The sequence below is a fragment of the Prionailurus bengalensis genome, chromosome A2 (genome assembly GCF_016509475.1).
Source record: "Prionailurus bengalensis isolate Pbe53 chromosome A2, Fcat_Pben_1.1_paternal_pri, whole genome shotgun sequence".
Classification (NCBI taxonomy): Eukaryota; Metazoa; Chordata; class Mammalia; order Carnivora; family Felidae; genus Prionailurus; species Prionailurus bengalensis.
In genome coordinates this window covers 19,216,512-19,236,736 of record NC_057348.1, presented here as the reverse complement: position 1 = coordinate 19,236,736, position 20,225 = coordinate 19,216,512, and the positions used below count along the sequence as shown (strand labels likewise).

The 20,225-nt window shown below is 43.1% G+C and overlaps 1 protein-coding gene across 8 annotated transcripts in view; it reads right to left on the bottom strand.

Annotated features, from left to right (window-relative positions):
- Positions 1-4,897: 4,897 nt before the first annotated feature.
- RBM6 (RNA binding motif protein 6) overlaps positions 4,898-20,225 on the bottom strand; it is a 105,854-nt gene continuing 90,526 nt past the window's right edge. For all 8 annotated transcript variants that reach the window (XM_043590441.1, XM_043590443.1, XM_043590440.1 and 5 more), the window contains 13 exons: positions 18,633-18,908; positions 17,652-17,812; positions 16,528-16,625; positions 15,812-15,854; positions 15,655-15,736; positions 15,323-15,408; positions 14,630-14,776; positions 13,462-13,557; positions 12,034-12,294; positions 10,245-10,319; positions 8,981-9,078; positions 5,888-6,017; positions 4,898-5,147 (listed from right to left, as the gene is read on the bottom strand). In XM_043590441.1, coding sequence (XP_043446376.1) covers positions 5,022-5,147; positions 5,888-6,017; positions 8,981-9,078; positions 10,245-10,319; positions 12,034-12,294; positions 13,462-13,557; positions 14,630-14,776; positions 15,323-15,408; positions 15,655-15,736; positions 15,812-15,854; positions 16,528-16,625; positions 17,652-17,812; positions 18,633-18,908 — 1,679 coding nt within the window. In that variant the 3' untranslated portion in view covers positions 4,898-5,021. The remainder of the gene's footprint in view (positions 5,148-5,887; positions 6,018-8,980; positions 9,079-10,244; positions 10,320-12,033; positions 12,295-13,461; positions 13,558-14,629; positions 14,777-15,322; positions 15,409-15,654; positions 15,737-15,811; positions 15,855-16,527; positions 16,626-17,651; positions 17,813-18,632; positions 18,909-20,225) is intronic.

Here is a 20,225-nt window from a genome sequence, read left to right as displayed (position 1 = left end):
GTACCTATCCCCAGTGTCTCTACTGATACCTGGTACATGGTATGTACACAATAGATATTTGTTGAGTGAACAAATAAATCCACTACCAAAGCCAAATGTGTAATATTTGGGGTGGAATAAGGCAAGGGTTCTTGGGTAATTAAAAGAGGTATTTTGGCCTGGGACTGGTCAGAGAGACGGTGGTATTCCAGTGCCATTTAGTTAGCATAATTTGCCCTTTGGCATTATTTATAGAGATATTTTAGTGGAACTGTTTTTTTCAGGTCACATATACACACATGAAAAATTAGGGGCACCTGGCTCACTCAGTCAGTGGAGAATGTGATTCTTAATTTCTGGTTTGTAGGTTTGAGTTCCACATTGGGTGTGCAGATTACTTTTAAAAAAGTATTAAAAGTTAGACCATGACAAGGCAGATATCGGTTATAGAAAACTGCACCCATGTTCTTTGGATAAGAGATCTTCAAAGAGTAAGTAAAAGGATGTTGGTGAGTAGATTCCAAGCCAGAAGCTTCAAATATACTGTAAAATCTTTTTCGTGGAGAAGCATCTAGGAAACATGTTCTTTTTTTATTTTTATTTTTTAACGTTTATTTTTTTTTTTCAACGTTTATTTATTTATTTTTGGGACAGAGAGAGACAGAGCATGAACGGGGGAGGGGCAGAGAGAGAGGGAGACACAGAATCGGAAACAGGCTCCAGGCTCTGAGCCATCAGCCCAGAGCCTGACGCGGGGCTCGAACTCACGGACCGCGAGATCGTGACCTGGCTGAAGTCGGACGCTTAACCGACTGCGCCACCCAGGCGCCCCACGTTTATTTATTTTTGAGACAGAGAGAGACAGAGCATGAACGGGGGAGGGTCAGAGAGAGGGAGACACAGAATCTGAAACAGGCTCCATCCAGGCTCTGAGCTGTCAGCACAGAGCCCGACGCGGGGCTTGAACTCACGGACCGTGAGATCATGACCTGAGCTGAAATCAGCCGCTTAACCGACTGAGCCACCCAGGCGCCCCGGAAACATGTTCTTTAAACATGTTTTAACTATGGGTTATCTGGAAACTCTGGGTAATCAAAAAACCTAACAACAGATGGAAAGGTAGAAATTTCTGATTTTGGAACAATGGGTAACATAGCTTTCTTCTTCCTCTCTCCTCTTTATCTATCTATCTATCTATCTATCTATCTATCTATCTATCTATCTATCTATCTGTCTGTCTTGGTTCAGGCTGCTATAAATACCACAGACTGGGTAGCTTATAAACAACAAAAAATTATTTTTCAACAGTTCTGGAGGCTGGGAAGTCCAAGCAGGGGCCAGCATGGTCAAATGAAGGTCCTTTTCTGGGTTGCAAACTTCTTGTTGTATCCTCACATGGTAGAAGGGACTAGGAAGCTCTGCGGGATATCTTTTACAAGAGCACTAATCCCATATATAATGACTCCATCTTCATGAACTTAATCATTTTGCAAAGTCCTCACCTACTAATACCACTACCTTTGGGGGTTAGGATTTCAATGTATGAATTTGGTGAGGGGAGGGGACACATGCAGATCATCACAGTATCTACACACACACACACACACACACCTTTTCACACGTATGTACGTATTTATATATAGTGTCAAAGTCACAGGGGAAGAGTAGATGTATGTAAAACTTCCATCACCAGATAAAAGTAAAAGTATGTGACCACGGGACTCAAATATGTGTTCAATGAAATTTAAAAGTTAAACATAGGGGCACTTGGGTGGCTCAGTAGGTTAAGTGCCTGATTCTTGATCTCAGCTCAGGTCTCTATCTCAGGGTTGTGGGTTCAAGCCCCGCATTAGGCTCCATGCTGGGTGTGGAGCCTACTTAAAAAAAGAAGATATAAAAGTTAAACATAGAGAAAGGTAAACCCCAAAATGGATGATGTAGATGCCAAGATTCCAGAACCTGCTAGACTTAATGGCCAGTAGCACTTGACTGCCTCGTTCCCAAAGCAGTTCAACAAGCACTTCTGAGTATCCCTGAGGTGCTTGCTGGATTGGGCTCATTACCTGCCATAAAAGCTGTATGGCTGTTCATAAATGGCACATAATCATCCTTAAACTTGAAGAAGTTGCCTAGGAAAAAAAGATGCCCTCCATCCAGAAGGAAGTGCCACCCTCCCAAATTCTCTGGTAGCTGATCTTTTTTGTGGACACTGCCCATTTGAGCTCCAGAGCAGTGCTCCCAACGGACTGTCTGGCAGCTGATGTGGGTCTGGAAAAGTTTAACAAGATCCCAGCTAATAAAGAAACAAAGACAATAGTTATTGTTTAAGATTTTATTCTTAAATAATCTCCACACCCAACATGGGGCTCAAACCCACAACCTGAGATCAAGTTGCATGCTCCAAATGAGCCAGCCAGGCACCCGTTTCTTGTTTTAAATAAAGCCACATATGTTCAGTATAGAGCAAAGTCCTTTAAGACTGCTTTTCCTAATGTTCTGAAGTAAAAAACAAAACAAAACAAAACAAAACAAAACAACAGTTCTCAGGGTACTTGGGTGGCTCAGTCAGCTGAGCGTCTGACTCCTGGTTTCTGCTCAGGTCATGATCTTAGTTTGTGGGATTGAGCCCTGTGTCAGGCTCTGCGCTGACAACATGGGGCCTGCTTGGGATTCTCTCTCTCTGCTCCTCCTCTGTTCAAACACATGCACACTCCCTCCCTCTCTCAAAATAAATTAAGTAAATATGAAAAACAAAGTTACCTTAATGAAATAATGATCTTATCTTTTTTTCCTTAATTCTCCACAACTTGGCAAAAGAAAAAAACTAGTTAACATATTTTGATCTCAGGCTACTCCAGAATAGAGTTATGTGAGAACTCTTGCTTACACCAAGAAACTGATTTCTTTTGTCAAGAGATGGGCTTTGATAAGCTGACAGAGATATGCAATCAAAACTGGATTTGGGGTGCCTGGGTGGCGCAGTCGGTTAAGCGTCTGACTTCAGCCAGGTCACGATCTCGCGGTCCGTGAGTTCGAGCCCCGCGTCAGGCTCTGGGCTGATGGCTCGGAGCCTGGAGCCTGTTTCCGATTCTGTGTCTCCCTCTCTCTCTGCCCCTCCCCCGTTCATGCTCTGTCTCTCTCTGTCCCAAAAATATAAAAAACGTTGGAAAAAAAAAAAAAACCACTGGATTCAACTAGTATTATTCATGAGGCATTATTCTCTCATCTATTGGGTGCCTACTGTTGTTAGACCCTAGGAATAGAGTAGTAAAGAAAATTACCCAAGATCTTGCCCTTATGTAGCTGGCATCCTGATCAAAGGCTCAGGGAACTGCCCAGAGACATTGTAGGGTGACAGACACACCTTTCACAACCATTACTATTTTGAACAATACCCAAAGTACTGCCTTAAAAATATATGGAATACTTTACACCTTATTTCCAATAGAAGTATTTCCCTTAAAGTGGCAAAATAAAGCTAGAAAACAAAACCAGGCGAAGTCTGAGGTCTGAGCTTAAACACTTTCTTCAGGGAAGATGCTATCAATAGCTTGCTGTACTCATTCTCTCATCATGTCAGTAATCGCTCAGTGTCAATCTTCCTCAGTACACTGATTCCCACGGGCACAAAGACCAACACTGACCTTGCTATAAGCCCCAGTGACAAGCAGAGTAGGCTATTAAAACATTCTTAGGGGCACCTGGGTGGCTCAGTCAGGTGAGCGTCCTATTTTGGCTCAGGTCATGATCTCATGGTTTATGAGTTTGAATCCTGCATCGGGCTCTGTGCTGATGGCTGAGCCTGGAGCCTGCTTTGGATTCTGTCTCCCCCTCTCTCTGCCCCTCCCATGCTCATGCTCTGTCTCTTAATAATAAACGTTAAAAAAAAAAAAAAAAAAAAAAAAAAAAAAAAGAGGTGTCCAAAGATACCTCTTTGGAGAGTTTTAGCCATGGAGGGAAAGAAAATCTGGGATAGCGGTTGGAGGGTAGTGACAATTCTTTTTCCTGGCTGTTATTTTCCAGCCTCCACATCCTTTTGTCTGTTCAAAAACCAGTCTGGGATCTTATACTGGTGTGGATTCTGCATAATGGTGATTACACATTTCACTGATCTTCAGTGAGCTCTCCAACCCTCTTGGTGAGATCGATGTCTGCTTTCCTCAACACCACATGAGAATATCATGAGCCCCACACCCTTAACTGCAGGGATGGCAAAGGCTATTTTCTGCCACCCATCGATATTGGTGTTGAGTACTCACAAAATGTGCTGGAACTTCTCAGGGATCACTAGAGACACGGTGGTGGCTCCAGCGGCACCATGTAGGCCTCCCATAGAAGAGTTTTTTTTTTTTTTTTTTTTAAGTTTATTTATTTATTTTCAGAGAGAGAGTGAGCAGGGGAGGGGTAGAGAGAAAGGGAGAGAATCTCCTAGCATACAGCCAGATGTAGGGCTTGATCTCAAGAACTATGAGATCGTTACCTGAACTGAAATCAAGAGACAGAGGTTTAATCGACTGAGCCACCCAGGCGTCCCAGTGATAATTCTTACTATGCCAACTCATTGTGGTCATCGTACCTGTGATGCACTGAGCACCCAGCAGGTCCCCAGAAAAAGAACTGTCACACTGCCCCTATCCCAAAAATAGGGAAGTCAGAAGAGGACCTAATGAGGTGCTATTTCCACTAAATAGATACAGAAAGTAACTTTAAAAACCTGACAGTACTCACACAAGTTAAAGTTCAAAGGTCACAGCAACGCCTCCACTCACACTGACAGCAGGCCGTGTCCCAGGGCTCATGGTAGTACTTGCTGCCATTTAAATGTCACCTCAAATGGGCTGCACCAAGGCACACTCTCTCTCCTACCATAAGCCCCACCCCACCCATCTATGGGAGAAAAATGTAACAACCAAAAAAATCACATTGAAAAAAAGTTTATTTAAAAAAGTTCTAGCAGCAAGAACAGTAACAAAACAAAAGGAGACGGACAAACAAAACAAGAAGGAGGTTGTGTCCTATGGGACTTGCCTCTCCTCCATTCTTTAATCTAGTTCTTTATACCGAGCAAACATGACTCTTCGCACAGCGTCTCGGTAAGTCTCGTTGGACTGTCTCTTGCTGGTTCTTCCTGGAGCCCCTACACTGGGCCCCCTCATCCGGCCTTCAGTCTGTAACACAAAGACAAACAATGAAGTGAGCTCTATGAATTAATTAGCCTCAGGGCTGGCCTTTGATCACAAGCATTTCTGGACCAGTAAAGAACAGGATATAGGAGAATTTTTTAGAATGTTTAATTAATTAAAAAAAAACAACAACACCCAAGATGAATAAGGAGGGCAGTGGAGCTATGGCCTCAGGCTACAGGATTCAATACCAGACATAGGGGAAACCAGTCTCCTATCTCCTATAGCTGGTGTTTCAGAGGGGAACCAAACCAACACAAAATGGGCAATGTTCCCTCCCATCACCTTTTCTCTCTTCTCTTTCTGAAATATGAGGGGCAAAGCCCTTCATGGGAACAGAACTAACTTCATGCTCCTTAAATTGTAGCCATTTTAACTCCTCTGATGACAATGCCTCTCAGAGATGCTTGTGGACTTTTTATTATGGGTTCCCTGGTTCTTTTCACCACACGATCTGTCAGTCTCAAACTGCCTGATTCCCATACTTTCCATCTTACTCCATGTAAGAGTAAGATGAGCCCCATTCCCACTCCCAACCAAACTACAAAGGGCCCAGAATGCCTAGTTAGAATCCAGTAATCAAGACTGATGGGCTCCTTCAGCTCTTGTGTCCTTCACCAGCAGTGGAGAAAGCCTAGCTAAAAGGCAAAGACAGCTCCAAGCCAAAGTGAGAGAAAGTATATTCCAGGTTCACGCCACCCCCAACAAGATGGAAACCATTTCACCTCCTCTGCTGAAGCCAATCCAGGATGGCCATATCCAAGGCCTGCCCCCTTCCTCCAGCCAGTGGTCTGTTGGACACAGCCTCCTTTGTTGCTACTGTCAATACCTTCTTTACCAACAGGTTTACGATCACTGTAAAAGCAGCAGAAATACTTAGACACCAACACTTTCAAAGTGACCATTTGTGAGCCTAATAGAAACCTCTGTCCTCTTGATTCAGATTTGCTTCCTCTTAAGTATTTTAAACAATATTTTTGTGCCTACTGTCTATGCAACAGGGTTTGTCCTGGGGATGTACAGAGATGACCAAGACCTGACCCTGTTCATGGGGAAGGCTATGAGGATAATATGTCCACAGATGCTTATAACACATTGAAGAGCTCAGCCATGGATGTGGCACCAGGAGATATCTCCTATGGAAACAGCAGAGAAAACACAAACTCTGAAGGTGTATCACCAAAAATGATGAATTTCAACAAGAAGGCACATCTGAACGGACCAAAAGCATGAGAGGAAAGGAGGCCACAAGTAAGAAGTGAAAGAATACAATTTGTCCAGGAGAGGAGAAGTAGCCTTGAACGTCACGCTCAATCATGACTCTGGACTGCATCCTTCAGGTAAAAACAAAAAACAAAACAAATCAAAACAACACAACACCTGAACTCTAGGCCTCCCTCTAAGCAAGGTATACCTTCACAAAAAAAGTGTGTTTTAGAGATTTCTGTTCATAAAGATGGTTTTGGTGGCAGGGTAGAGAGTACACTGAGGATTGAAGAACAGAGATTGAGAGTAAGGAGTCTACTTTGGAGGTGAGCTAGAAAGGGGGACAAAGCTTAATTAGGGATGTGGCCAGTAACAACATAGGGGATAAAGGAGTAAGACTGGGTCAGACCAGGTAGACCAGGATGCAGTGACGTTACTACTCCGAAAAAGGAACACAGCAGGTTTAGCAGGGCTGGAGTATGATATATGATACAATACTGAGTAATTTTTTAATGTGAAGACCCTAAGAGGTCTCTAAAAGAACATGCCCAGGAGGTAAATACAATGGGTAATTTTGCACCCAGAAACCTGAATGGCCTTGGGATGTAGTCACAGGACCTGTTAGCCTGTTAGTGATGGCTGAGGTTTTGGGTACCTCAGACAGTCCAGGTCAAGAGGGTGGAGCAGCAAGAATAAAAGTATTGAGGGCAGAGTCCTGGAGAAGATCTGGAATTTCCCAGAAAACCAAGAGAAGCAGGAGAGAAGACTAAGAAGGAAGAGAACCTGTAGAATGTGGTATGATTGGTGCCAGAATACAAAAGGGTGTCCTCCTGCACCCAGCCCAACTAACTCAGAGCTAAGGTGCTCTTCCTTCTCCTAATGGACCCCTTTACCATTTCCTTAGTCCAGTATATTTCAAATTGTGGAGAATGACCTAATAGGGGGTTACATTGATTAAGTGGTCCTTCCTTAGCATTTCCTAAGAACACAAACAGAAAAAACTAGAATAAAAATATCAGAGTTTTATTACATAAAGAAATATTTTTTAAATAAAGTTTATTTAAAATTTATTTTGAGAGAGAGAGAGAGAGAGAGAGAGAGAGAGAGAGAGAGAGAGAGAGGGTCGGTCAGGGAGGGAGGGTCGGTCAGGGAGGGAGGGAGAAAGAGAATCCCAAGCAGGCTCCACAGTGTCAGCATGGAGCCTGACGCGGGGGCTCGAATTCATGAACCATGAGACCATGACCTGAGCCAAAATCAAGAGTAGGGCACTTGACTGAGCCAACCAGGTGCCCCTAGGAAGTATTTTCCATGAAGATTTCTTTTTCAGGTACTTACACACACATGATTATTGGGCCATGATTAAATAAATCTCTTACTGTGGATGGTCAGCAAATAAGTGGAATGCCAGAGCCCCAGACCACATCAACTCTTTTCTGGGGCCTTTCTCCATCAGTGATCTTCCCCATTCCCATGTTCATAACCTACCCTGGCTATTAGCTCTTTCACCTACCAACACATATACCTGTTCAAGTCTCACCAGAACAATGCCCTGCTTAAAATCATTTCATAACCTCCCACAGCCCTAAGGCAAAGTCTTAGCATGGTGTTCAAGGAGTATGAACTTCATGAACTGGCCTCTGTCTACTGAGCCAGCCTTATCTCCTGTCACTCAGCCATATATCCCCAGTGTCCAGTTCCATCAAGCTACTTTCTTTTTTTTTTTTAATTTTTAAAATGTTTATTTACTTTTGAGAGGTAGAGAGACAGAGCAGGAGTGGAGGTGGGGAGCAGAGAGAGAGGGAGATAAAGAATCCGAAGAGGCTCCAGGCTCTGAGCTGTCAGCACAGAGCCCGATCCATGGCTCGAACCCACAAACTGCGAGATCATGACCTGAGCTGAAGTTGGCCACTTAACCAACTAAGGCACCCAGGCGCCCCTCCATCAAGCTACTTTCATCCACAGTGTATGCAGTTTCCTCCAACTGAAATGCCCGTTCCTTCTCCACTGGATTTCTATGTCTGCTGTACAAGACACAGCATCACCTAAACCTTCCTTGTCCTATGTTCAGTTGGTCAAGGATAATATATGTCTTGTCCACCTGAGTATTACTGGCGCTTAGTGCAGTACCTGTACACAATGCGTTATCAACAAATTCTACATAACTCTGGGCTCATGACTCAGGACTATCTGACTAGAAACAAGCACATGAATCTAGAGATCATGTACATCTATCAGCAGCCAGCTATCCATTCAGTGCCTATGTGTGAGAATGGAGGTTCCCTAGAGAAAAAGCCCGAGACAGTGACGTTCTTATCAGGTCCATAGGAGGCGTAGCATTACTGATGAGGAGAGAAAGAGTTACCAGCCATGGCCACTCCAGCCCTGGCTTCAAGCAGCTAAGCAGCCAGGAATCTTCCATGCAAACATACATATTTCCCGAGTAAAGCCAGGTGGTCAGAGGCTGGAGTGAACCTTATGCTCAAGGAGTTCAGACAGAACCTGCTCCCACTAACCTCAGTTACCCCTAAAAGAAAAAGAGCAGCACAGCTGGAGAAAGATGGTTTCACCATTAGGCCTTGTGGCCTAGGCTGAGTGAAAAGTTCCCGGCTTACCTGTCAGTTTCCCTGGAGTATTTAATTCGCTTCCTTTCTGGAGAGTCAAAAGATTGGAGCTTTTCCCTGCGATCATTTCCTCTTTCTTTAAACCTTCCCTGTTGGTTAGCAGAATAAAAGATCTGAGATTTCCATCTAAGGGGGTTGGGTAGTAGGGAAGCTTCACTTTACTCCTGATATTCCTTTTTTTTTTTTTTTTTAATTTTTTTTTTTAATGTTTATTTATTTTTGAGACAGAGAGAGACAGAGCATGAACGGAGGAGGGACAGAGAGAGGGAGACACAGAATCTGAAACAGGATCCAGGCTCTGAGCTGTCAGCACAGAGCCCGACGTGGGGCTCGAACCCACGGAATGTGAGATCATGACCTGAGCCGAAGTCGGCCGCTTAACTGACTGAGCCACCCAGGCGTCCCTCCTGATATTCCTTCTAATGTGAAGGGAGTTCAACTGGTAACTCCTGGAATCTCTTGCTACTTCAAATACTCTTCTTGAGAAGCAGTGGCTTCTCCAACTGGTAAATTTGAGAAGAAATGAGCTACTGTGCTTGACTCACAGCTGTGTTTTCCTCTTCTGAGGAGGAGGTGCTCTCCAGTAGAACTCCAAAGGAGGATTCCTAATGGTCACATAAGACCTAGCCCAGTCAGTGAAGCCTGTGGCTGTGTAGGTGAGTCTGCCTAATTATGTGATCTAGGCAGCAAGTCCATTTAGCTCTAAACTAAACTACTTCCTCCAACCTAGCCTCTAATAGTAAAAGATGTCATTTCAGCAGCCCTATCCAACACTCCTTCATTGATTTTAAAAGCTGTGCAGGAAAGAGATGCTATTTATTTGACCTATCTAGAGACCCTAAACTAACACCACTTTTAAAAAATAGATTAAGATATAATTTATAAACAATGAACTGCACCCATTTTAATGTAGTTTGAGGAGTTTTTTTTTTTTTTTAGTATTTATTTTTGGGGGGGGGGGAGAGAGAGACTGAGAGAGAGAGAGAGGGACAGAGCGTGAGTGGGGGAGGGGCAGAGAGAGAGGGAGACAGAATCTGAAACAGGCTCCAGGCTCAGATCACGACATCATGACCTGAGCCAAAACGAAGAGTCGACATTCAAGCGACTGAGCCACTCCCAGTTTGAGGAGTTCTGATAAATGTATATACCATCTTTTAGGGCCTCTTCATTCTGTGTCTTCAGCACAGCCTACAAATTCCACACCAGAAAGTATAAAGGGTTGGGGTCAAGGGAGTAATAGGTCACCAAAGCTTACCTCCTGTTCCCTCCTTTCTAGATAGGCTAGTTCCTGCTCAGACTGTTTTATCTTCCGATGGATTTCCAGGTTTTGCTGAGAAGAGAAAAAGTTCTAGGAGTACAGGTCTAGAAAAAGTGGCCCTAGAAAGTGTTTCTAGGCCTTTCCCAATAGCTGCTTTAGGACTGTGGCTCCTTTCACTGACCAACTCTCCTGAATGATCAGTCTACCCTGCAAGCAACAATTCTTAGCTAGACTGGCTTTAGGCTCACCAATGAGACCCCAAGTTCAACTGCTGGCTTGTCACACAGATTAGTTATGTGGTGTGGCACGAGAGACCTTATTCTACTACTCTCCAAAACATAGAAAACACAAATCTGGGTTATATGGTAAAAATTATGACAGAGGGGAATCTGAGCACACCAGTAAAGAAAATGAAATGCCAACAAATGCTCTGCCTAATACCACCTGCCCCCCACCACCATTCTCAGGCACTATTCACTTTTTCAAACCCTCAGAGAAATATGAAAACAAGAACCCAAGCTCCTAAAAGAACAAACAGACTGCTCTGAGAGTCCTGTATTCCTTGAGGGTCCCCCACGTCTTAAGCATGGCTCTACTACACAATATCCTCAGGCACATATAAGAAACTTGAGGTGTCCAGAGCATCTCTTGTATGGACAGGGGATTCTTTGCACTGGATCACTGCAAGGAAAGGAAAAAGTACTACAGTCCACTTTCCATGGTCCCAGGGTCAGTTCACCAGACTTCTGGCTCCTCTTTCCTGACATTAGACATTTAATATCATTTTCATTAGACAGCTTAAATTTATTTTTATTTAAAAAAAATTATTTATCCTTTTATTTTTTTAAAAATTATGCCCAATATGGCTTGGACTCACGACCCCAAGATCAAAAGTCACATGCTCTACCCAACTGAGCCAGTCAAGAACCCCCAGAGAGCTGGAATTTAAATGTGTCAGTCTCATGACTCAGAATTCTAGAAGGGCAAAGGGACTTGGGAAGTAATCTGTTGCAGGGAGTGTCAGGAGCCTCTCACCCCCATAGAAACTCTGCAGAGCCTCCACTGAGGCAGCTGGGAGAAGAGGTGTGCCTATTACCAAAAGCAAAGTTTCTCAGCTTTTAGCTACATAAGACTTTGGGTTTTATACTAAGGGAAAGTTGAAATCCAATCTCCTCACTGGCTCTAGCAAATCTGCTAGAGAAGGAGTGTGAAATAAATCACCCTATACTGAAAACACGAATCTGTCTATGGGCTTTCTTTGTCCAGAATCTGGCTCCTTGGTCAGTACATCTAAATGGGAAGACTGCAGGGGAGGGCCAGTGTATGTCAGTTTAGCACCCCAACAACAGATGTCGTGCCATGATTTATAGGTATTTTACCACATGAAGAGGTGGCAGAATGTGACCCACCTTTGGGGAAAACTGCACAGTATCAGAGCTAGACAGAACCAGGTGAAGGCACCAAGTATCACAGAAGAGAAGGGGCTTATCTGAGGTCCAATTGTTAGCTTAATGGAAGAGCTAAGATGAGAAACTCAGCCAGTTAGTTTCCTACTCCACGACCCCCTCTCCTCCTGTCTTCAGTGCAGCCTCCGTGTTTGGTGTCCCAGTCCCAGCCGTGCTGCTTGCCTTGGGTCTACAAAGTGAGGTTTTGGAAGGTGAGCACAGCCTTAATGCAGAGCAACTCATAACAAAAGATGGAGGAACAATTCATTTTGAAATTGGGCTGTGATGCTCACTGATAGTAAGAGTCCAAAGTCTGAAAGGTCAGAGTCCCTTCCCCATACCTTGTGCAGGTCTGAGAGCTGCTGGTGTTTGATCAGAACTTCTTTGTTGGGAAACTGCCTTCTGCAGAGCAGACAAGCCAGTTTATTCCAGTCAGTGAGTTTGTCTTCTTCGTTCTCCTTCTTGGTCAGTTCCTCCCTTTGTGGGGGCTGTGCTGTGCGGGGCTGTGGAGGAGGGGTCTGTTCCTCCTCCTCTTCCTCCTCGTAGTCACTGTCTCCTCCATATTCACCCAGGAGGCCAATGAGTGGGTTTATCACCTTAGGCTGGAAAGAGAAGGCCAGAGATTAAGACTAACTTCAATCTATATTGTGGGGCCTGTTTTCTGAATATTCCAATATGGGTATATCTCATTTCTTCTTTTAGTTTGAATAATGAACAGTGGGCTCAAAATAGGCCCACTGACCGCACTGCTCCTTCCCAGATGGAAGGCAACATGGTTTAAGCTTGACTTTTCTCCTTGATCACTGAGATAAAACCAGAAAGGTTCCGTTAGAGGTGACTCTAGCAACAAACAGTGAAGAGAAAGAAGGGAAAGGGGAACTGACATAAACATGGAAGTTACGAGTTACAAAGAGGAAGAGATAGCAACAACCCCCAAGTCACTGTAACCCATGCAGAAAAGGAAAGATAAACTTTATTAAGGCTATAGTAAGGCTATAGCAAAAGGGATTTAGGAGGAGGATTAAAAAAGCAAATGAAGGATAAGCTCTCAGGTAGACAGCTCCTGAGTGACTCAAAGGCAAAGGCAAAGGCAAAGGCAAAGGCATGGATAGGACTGATGCTACAATGAACTGTACTAGTAATACGGTGCAGGCAAAGAATATTTACCAGTAGTTTATAGGAACTATGAAATAATGATGCATGGTCAGTGGCCTATGATCAATCAAAATAAAAATAAAGCATGGCCACTATTGTTATATATTTACATTTAACCAGAATCATCTGCAATTGGAGGAGACCATCACTTTAATGCATCTAAAAAAATGGGTACCAAGTTTAGAACTGTTCACTTTGGCCAGGCAGGCAAACTGTCAAAATGACCATGCATGCATTCCCCATCTGCGATTCTTATGCAGCACCAAAAAGGCAGGAAAAAATGGAGCCAGGGAAATGGGTTTCCTGGGTCATTTAGAAAAGAAGAATTAACAAGACCAAGATTATAACTTAAAAAGGGCCAGGTCCTCCCTTGGTCTGGTGGGAATGGCACAGGGTACAAAGAAAGAGGACAGATAACTGCCTCTGATTCTCCAGTTATATCCCTATTAGCAGATAGGAACATTTATCTCATGCTCATATTCAAGAAAAGTCCTTGTTTGTGAGACAGAGAGAACAAAAGGACCAACACCAAAGTGAGGCATCAGCCTCTGAACTTCCTTTCTCATATGGAACCAGCCCCAGCCTCTCAGCCCAGGGCCTTGGCTTAGTCTTACTGGTGGAGGACTCTCTTCTTTCTTCACAGTGGGAGGCAGGGGCTTCTTAAAGACGTCCTCTGGGGGGGCTGTCCCCTCACTGGCATTTTCCTGAAACTGATCAAACCCATGATAATTCTTATGATACTCATAAAAGCTGGTTAAGAGTTAACCCTGTTGAAATTAGTCAGATTTTCCAAACCTCCTAATTTGTGAAGTATCTGTAATGTTGCTATAATGCTTTCAAAATAAAAAAGCCTTTAAAAACATAACATTCAGTGTATACGGAGTGGTCACTATATGTCAGGAACCAGATGAGGCATTTTTATGCACTGTCATCCTTAGCCTTTACTACAACCCTCCAGGATAGGCATTAATATCCTCATTTTACAAATGATTGGGAATACTGTTAGAAAGAATAAGTGGCAAAGCAGAAGTCTAGGTTCTCAGAAACACACACATACTTTCTCTCTCTGCCTGTATCTCTAGATAAACAACCAGCAGTATTAGAAGGGGGAAAAAAAGGTAAGTTATGAATTGAGCCACAAGCAAATTCATCATTTTCACTAATGCTTAACTGGTGCCAGGGCAAATCAATAGAATTCTTTTGAAACTAATCTGGCTCTATGTTAGGAGACACAAAAATGTTCAACATCTTCCATTTTGAAAATTTATCCTAAGGAAGTAATTTAGAAGGAGAAATAAATACTAACTAAATGATGCATATTACAACAGAATAAGACTAAAAAGAAGAGACAAATTATGCAGGAACGATGAAGAAAATGATGGTACAGTTTTACTGTGAGTTTTTTTTACCATACAGGCATTAAAATAATAAAGAGTATTATAGAACCAGGGAAAAGCTACTTACGATCAAATATAAACTGAGCAGAGAACACAAACTGGTAGCCTTACCACAATTACACCTACAGAAACATCAAGCACTGAAGAGGGGGAACAGGAGAGTGAAACTGTGCGGAGCCCAGGTGTTAGGATTTGACCTCAGCCACTTTGTTCTACCAGCCATGATTTTTATGATTGTGAAAGAGTTACCCACTGCCTATAAAAAGACAAGTGGATTACTGGCATTTTTTTGGTCTCTTGTCTCTTCAACCCCAGATTTCCTCTAGGACTCCTTTATTTGAATCTGTAATTATCTGGTAAAGAGCAGATTCAAAAGCCCTCTTACCCTTGTCACTCCTCGGTCTTTTTTCTCCTTGCCATCTCTTTTAGATGCCTCCTTCTTGCTACTTGACTTTCCTTGAATGGTGGATTTCTTTTCCTTGATCTCCTCTTCTTCAGGTGACCCAGGGTCCTGGGGCACATAGACTTCTTGCTGCGATACGGTTACAAACTGTTAAGTCTGCAGAATGTCTCACTTTCTCAGTTAATTCTAGGTCTAAGGAGCAAGTTTCCTTCTAGGGGAAAGAATGGCTCTCTTCCTCACAAGCCTAAGAAGAGACCACATCAAACAATCTAGAAACTCTCTCCAGGGGCCAGGAAACATCCAGACCACTCACTGTCCATTTTTCCAAGAGCAGCACTGTTCTTACCTATAATGCCACAAAGCATTGCTTTTCCATATAGGCAACAGTTAACAGAAAGGTCACCATCTTTAAATCCTGAATGAACACAACTCAATAAACACAACATGATATAACATGTGGACTCTAAAAGACACCCGACTAGACACGAGGTACAGACAATATAACAGAGCAGCTGCCAGGAATGGAGAAATAGTGAAACTTCTATAAATTTCAACATTGTCACTTTTCATGTAATGAGCAACCAGAAAATCCAGGGAATAAAATCTTCACAGTAACAAATTACAGGTACTTTTCTCCAAAGAATCAGTGACCAAGTAAACCAACCAAAAACTCACCTGAGTGTTGGGGTCATAATAAGTGCCTGCCAAAGGGTCATAATAGTAGCCAGTAGCAGAATCATATATGTAGCAGTCAGATGATGCTAGTGGGAACAAAACCAAGCCAATGTTAGTTAGTCCTTGCCCAGTGAAGCCCTTGCTGGGAACTTACCAAGAACAACCCAAGAATGGGGTTGGCCAACCCAAGCAGGTGCAGAACCCATAGATGGTGCTCTCTCTGAAGGAGCACCCCAGTCAACAGTATCTCTTGCTAACTTTGTGACTACAAAGATTTCAGTTAATGAGTAGTCAAGCCAAAAAGACCAAAAGAAATAAAACAAGTCACTTACACTGTTGTCCTTGTCGATTTGTATCTGAAGACCAGTCTGAATTTCTGCCTCCTCCTCTCCTATCTCGGAAATACTTTTTACCCTATCACAGAAAGGCAAGTTAAAATTATGGAACCTCTGATAGCTCTCAGAGTACTCCCCAACTGCTGACACCTACCTGATAGTAGTGCATGTGGTCAGAATGGTCCCCAGAATCATTTCTGTAACAAATAATACAACAGGTCTTGAGTCTGCTACCAAAAAAATCCCTGAGGACTGCCTACAGATTTGCCAAGAAACGTTCTTTCCCCCATTTTGCAGGGAAAGCTACCAACCCAGACAGCAAGCAGGCCTGGCAGTATGGAGGCTCCTACAAAGCCACTGCTGAAGCAAAAGAGCAAAGGAAGTGAGGGTGCTAGAGCAAGATCTGCTCCATCCCTGTAAGCCTGCCTCTCCAACGCAGCCACTTCCCAGTTACCGCTCCTGGGGCAAGGTAAATATAGGAGTAAAGAGGAATTACGTTTCCTAGTACTGTGGGAGTATATGAACAGGGCCAGGGAAGTGGGGCGTCAGGACATCATTTTCTTAGGATTCCAAGGGGCAAGGATATATCAAGATTTTTCTGCACATCCAAGACAGTATCATCATTTGAGACCCAAAGATACCAGGAAGTGAAGAGAAAAGGGACTAAAGTATCTAGTAGTGCTATTTAAGGGGGAGAAAAAAAAAATCTAGAGTCAGAATAAGGCAAGCTTCAGAAAAAGAAAACACGCATACGTATCTGAAGCAACCCATATCAGAAGATACCATATCTTACTATCTCTGCCTTTTATCAGTTTCCTCCCAAAAACCTGAGTAGGGGAATCACAAAGGAGGCCCACTCCTCTGCCTTACCTTCGTTTTCCAGTGGCCAAGTTTACAGCTACCATCTTCCCATCGATACTAAATGGCGGATCAAGGTTCTGTAAGATCTTCACTACACGAAGAGCTTCCTGGGGAACCAAAGATACATTTCAGCACAGGGAGAGAGAAAAGGCCATGTCCTTTGAAAGAGAACTGAACATGGATTTTCCTTCTCAAAAGAAAAATGTACTGAACATTATGTTCTGGTCATAACTGTAATAGTAAGAGCACACTGGCAAAAACAGGCAAGTCTTGATGAAGTGTTGATCAGAATAGTGGTCACAGTAGACACCAGTTTCTCTGGTATTGATATCAGAAATTCAAATTCAAATTCTCTTCTGCAATTGTCATTGCATCAGATCCAGTTTACAAAGTCCCTTATGATTTCTGAGCATGAAATCGAAGAAATACCAATGATTTTCATTACTACCTTCACAATATTAGATAGAAAGCCCAACAACTAAAAATTCAAGCCACAAGAATCTATTAAAGCAACATTTTGAGGAAAAAGAGCGAACTGTCCTATTACCATCAAATATAAGACCATCTATGGCTAAGCAAAACAAATTTCAGAAACAAGAAAATTCACTAAATCTTGAAAGGTTCAGCACATAGGTAACATAAGAACGTAGTTACTTGTGAGGAATCTATCTATCTATCTATCCATCCATCCATCCATCCATCCATCCATCCAGAGTGCGCCAGTGGGCGCACGTGAACAGGGAAGGGGCAGAGAGCGAGAGAGAGACTCCCAAGCAGGCTTTGTGCTGATGCAGGGCTTGAACTTACGATTCTGGGAGATCATGACCTGAGCCAAAATCAAGAGTCAGACGCTTAGCTGACTGAGCCACCCAGGCACCCCAGTTCTCATGTTATTTTAATTGCACATTGTAAATGCCATAAAACAAAACCAGATTTGGAAAAACACTCAAGAATTCTAACTTTAAAAGGATAGTCCCTTCATCTGAGTGAGCATTAAACCCAAAGGAAAGAACAAGGGGGGTTGTGATGCCAGATAGCACATGAGTATTCCAACGATAAGGAAGCCCCTCAAATATCCTTAAGGATTCTATAGCCAGCTGTCCCTTGGCTATTCCAAAGCAGAGGAAACTTACCGCATGGGAGTCAAGGTCAATAAAGCCGTAAGTGTGGCCCATGGGGCCAGTTCTGTTCTTGATGATACGGACGTTGGCAGTAGTAAGGCGGACGTAGGGCTCTAGCACTTCCACTATGACCTCAGGTGGAGTAGACCGATAGATGCGTTTTAGCATGATTGCTGAACGAACCATGCACAAATGGGAAAGGAGCAAAGAAAGAGAAAGGTTAATTTTCAAAGCCCTCAAAGCCTGATTGTCTTTTTAAAAAAATGTTTGTTTCGTTTCATTTTTTGAGAGAGAGAGAGAGCATGAGCAGAAGAGGGACAGAGAGAGAGAGACACCCACACACACAGAATCCGAAGCAGGTTCCAGGTTCTGAGCTGTCAGCACAGAGCCTGATGCGGGGCTCAAACCCATGAACTTGATCACGACTGAGCCAAAGTTGGACACTTAACTGATTGAGCCATCCAGGTGCCCCTAAAAATGTTTGTTTTTGAGAGACAGAGCGCGCATGTGCACGCATGCACACACATGTGAGCAGGGGAGGGGCAGAGAGAAAGGGGGACAAAGGATCTGAAGTGGGCTCTGTCCTGACAGCAGAAAGCCAGATGCGAGGCTCTGACTCCTGAACTGTGAGATCACGACCTGAGCTGAGGTCGAAAGCTTTAATTGACTGAGCCACCCAGGTGCCCTTGATTGTTCTTTTTATACTACAGATGCCATTCTGCTCTAGCAAGGCTGATTCTGTAAAACAACGTTGGTCATATACTTCAAACATTTCTTCACCAATACTCAGAAATTTGAATAGCAACTTGCTATTTGGAGGATATAGATTCCTTTGACTGGTATGGCAAGGCCTGCAGAAAGCAAGAGCCTCCACCATAAGGTGAGCAGTTTTAATAGGGTGTGGGAAAGAGCTGGTCCCCAACCACAAAACAGACCATCTAAATTCCAACTGAGGTAGTCAAAATCTAGTACACCCCCTGACAAACCACTTACTTTTGCTCTCCCCATCCTGGCGTGTCTCCCCAGACCATGGCTCCTTCTCTCGGTCTCGTCGGAAGGTAAGCCCTTCCCTTCGAGAAGGAGGCAGGTATCTTTCTGCTTCTCTCTTTTGATGTCCCAAGCGTGGTTCTTGTCCTTCTTCCCGCTTTTTAGGTTCAGATTCTTTATCACCTGACCTTGGAGACTGGTTGGGTTGTTTTTCTGATGCTGCTGGTATGGATGTTTTCTGAGGCTGAGGATAGGTTACTAATTCTTGCTTGGCCTCTGTCACTAGAGGAACAGAAACAGAAAGAGAATCTCCAGCAGGTTTCATCCAAAAAACACTACTGCTGTGATTCCTCCTTACCTGCCACCAAATACTCATATTGGAATGCTTTTAACAGTCTTAGAAATACCTATAAAAAAGCCCTCTAACAGATTTTAAACAAGGCTAATGAGTCCGCATGTTATACTTCAAAGAAACCACTCAATTATTGAAAAAATTTCATCTTATGAGTTCTCTATTACTTTCCAAACATTTAAATATAAGAAATCCTTCATGAGACTCCAGGCCTGAATACTAAAACCAATGATAAGAATACATTTGGCAACAAAATTACCAAAGATATGATTATTGCCAGAAGTTTGGTAGAAACATATTTTCCAAATGTTTATGTCTAGGAGCCTTGCTTCTTCCAGTGTTATGATACTATGACAGCTGCTTCAAATTCTCCAAGACCATGGGTGGGCCCCCTCTTCTCTAGGAAGTTAATAGACCTACCTGAATATGGTTCATTCACATGCAAATAATTATAATGAGCAAATGTCCTTCAAAATATAACTGATTCACTTCAAATCTCTTTCTATAGCAGGACAATTAGTCCAATTAACTAGGAGCATAGTTTTGCAATTAATTCAGTCTTGGAGGGTTCACAGAAAGTCATGTGGCTCAAAAAAAGACATTCTATAGGAGCAATATAATATAGACTGCTTAATAGCAGTGACAGGCAATTAGCGAATACCTGCTTTACACGTTTCCAGGTTAAAGTCGTCTCAGCCCTCTTGGTGGTATGATACCCAAGGATTTTTATAAACCATCCTTTCATTTGTTAGAATATATGGAGAAAGAAATCTTTCTTGAGGGAAAAAACACAATTTTGCCTAATCTGAAGTAATACAAGTTTAAAAATCTCAGTTATTTACTCACCTTCTCAGAGGTTGGTTTGGTCTCTACAGCATGTAGGGCCTTCCTTAGAAGATTTTCAGAACAGCTGATTCACAGTCCTCACTAGGGAGCAAACTCTCCACTACAGCTCAAAATCCCAGCTAAGAAACTCTTTGAGGCATTTAAGTTCTAAACTTGGAACCAACAGGTCCTTCAGAAGGCTACCTGGATCCATACACTGAACTGTATGTTATGGTCACGCCCTAGCTCTCCTGAAGGGGTAATATCAGAAACAGGCACATAACAGTCACCACTCTAGGACTGTTGTTACAGATGCCCTTGACAGACTCCTGGAGGTTGTCTAACTAAAGGTTCTCTGCAGAGATTTACTTTAAAGTTCAGGGACTGAGAAGCTATTAGGTTTATCCTTCTATAAAAACAAC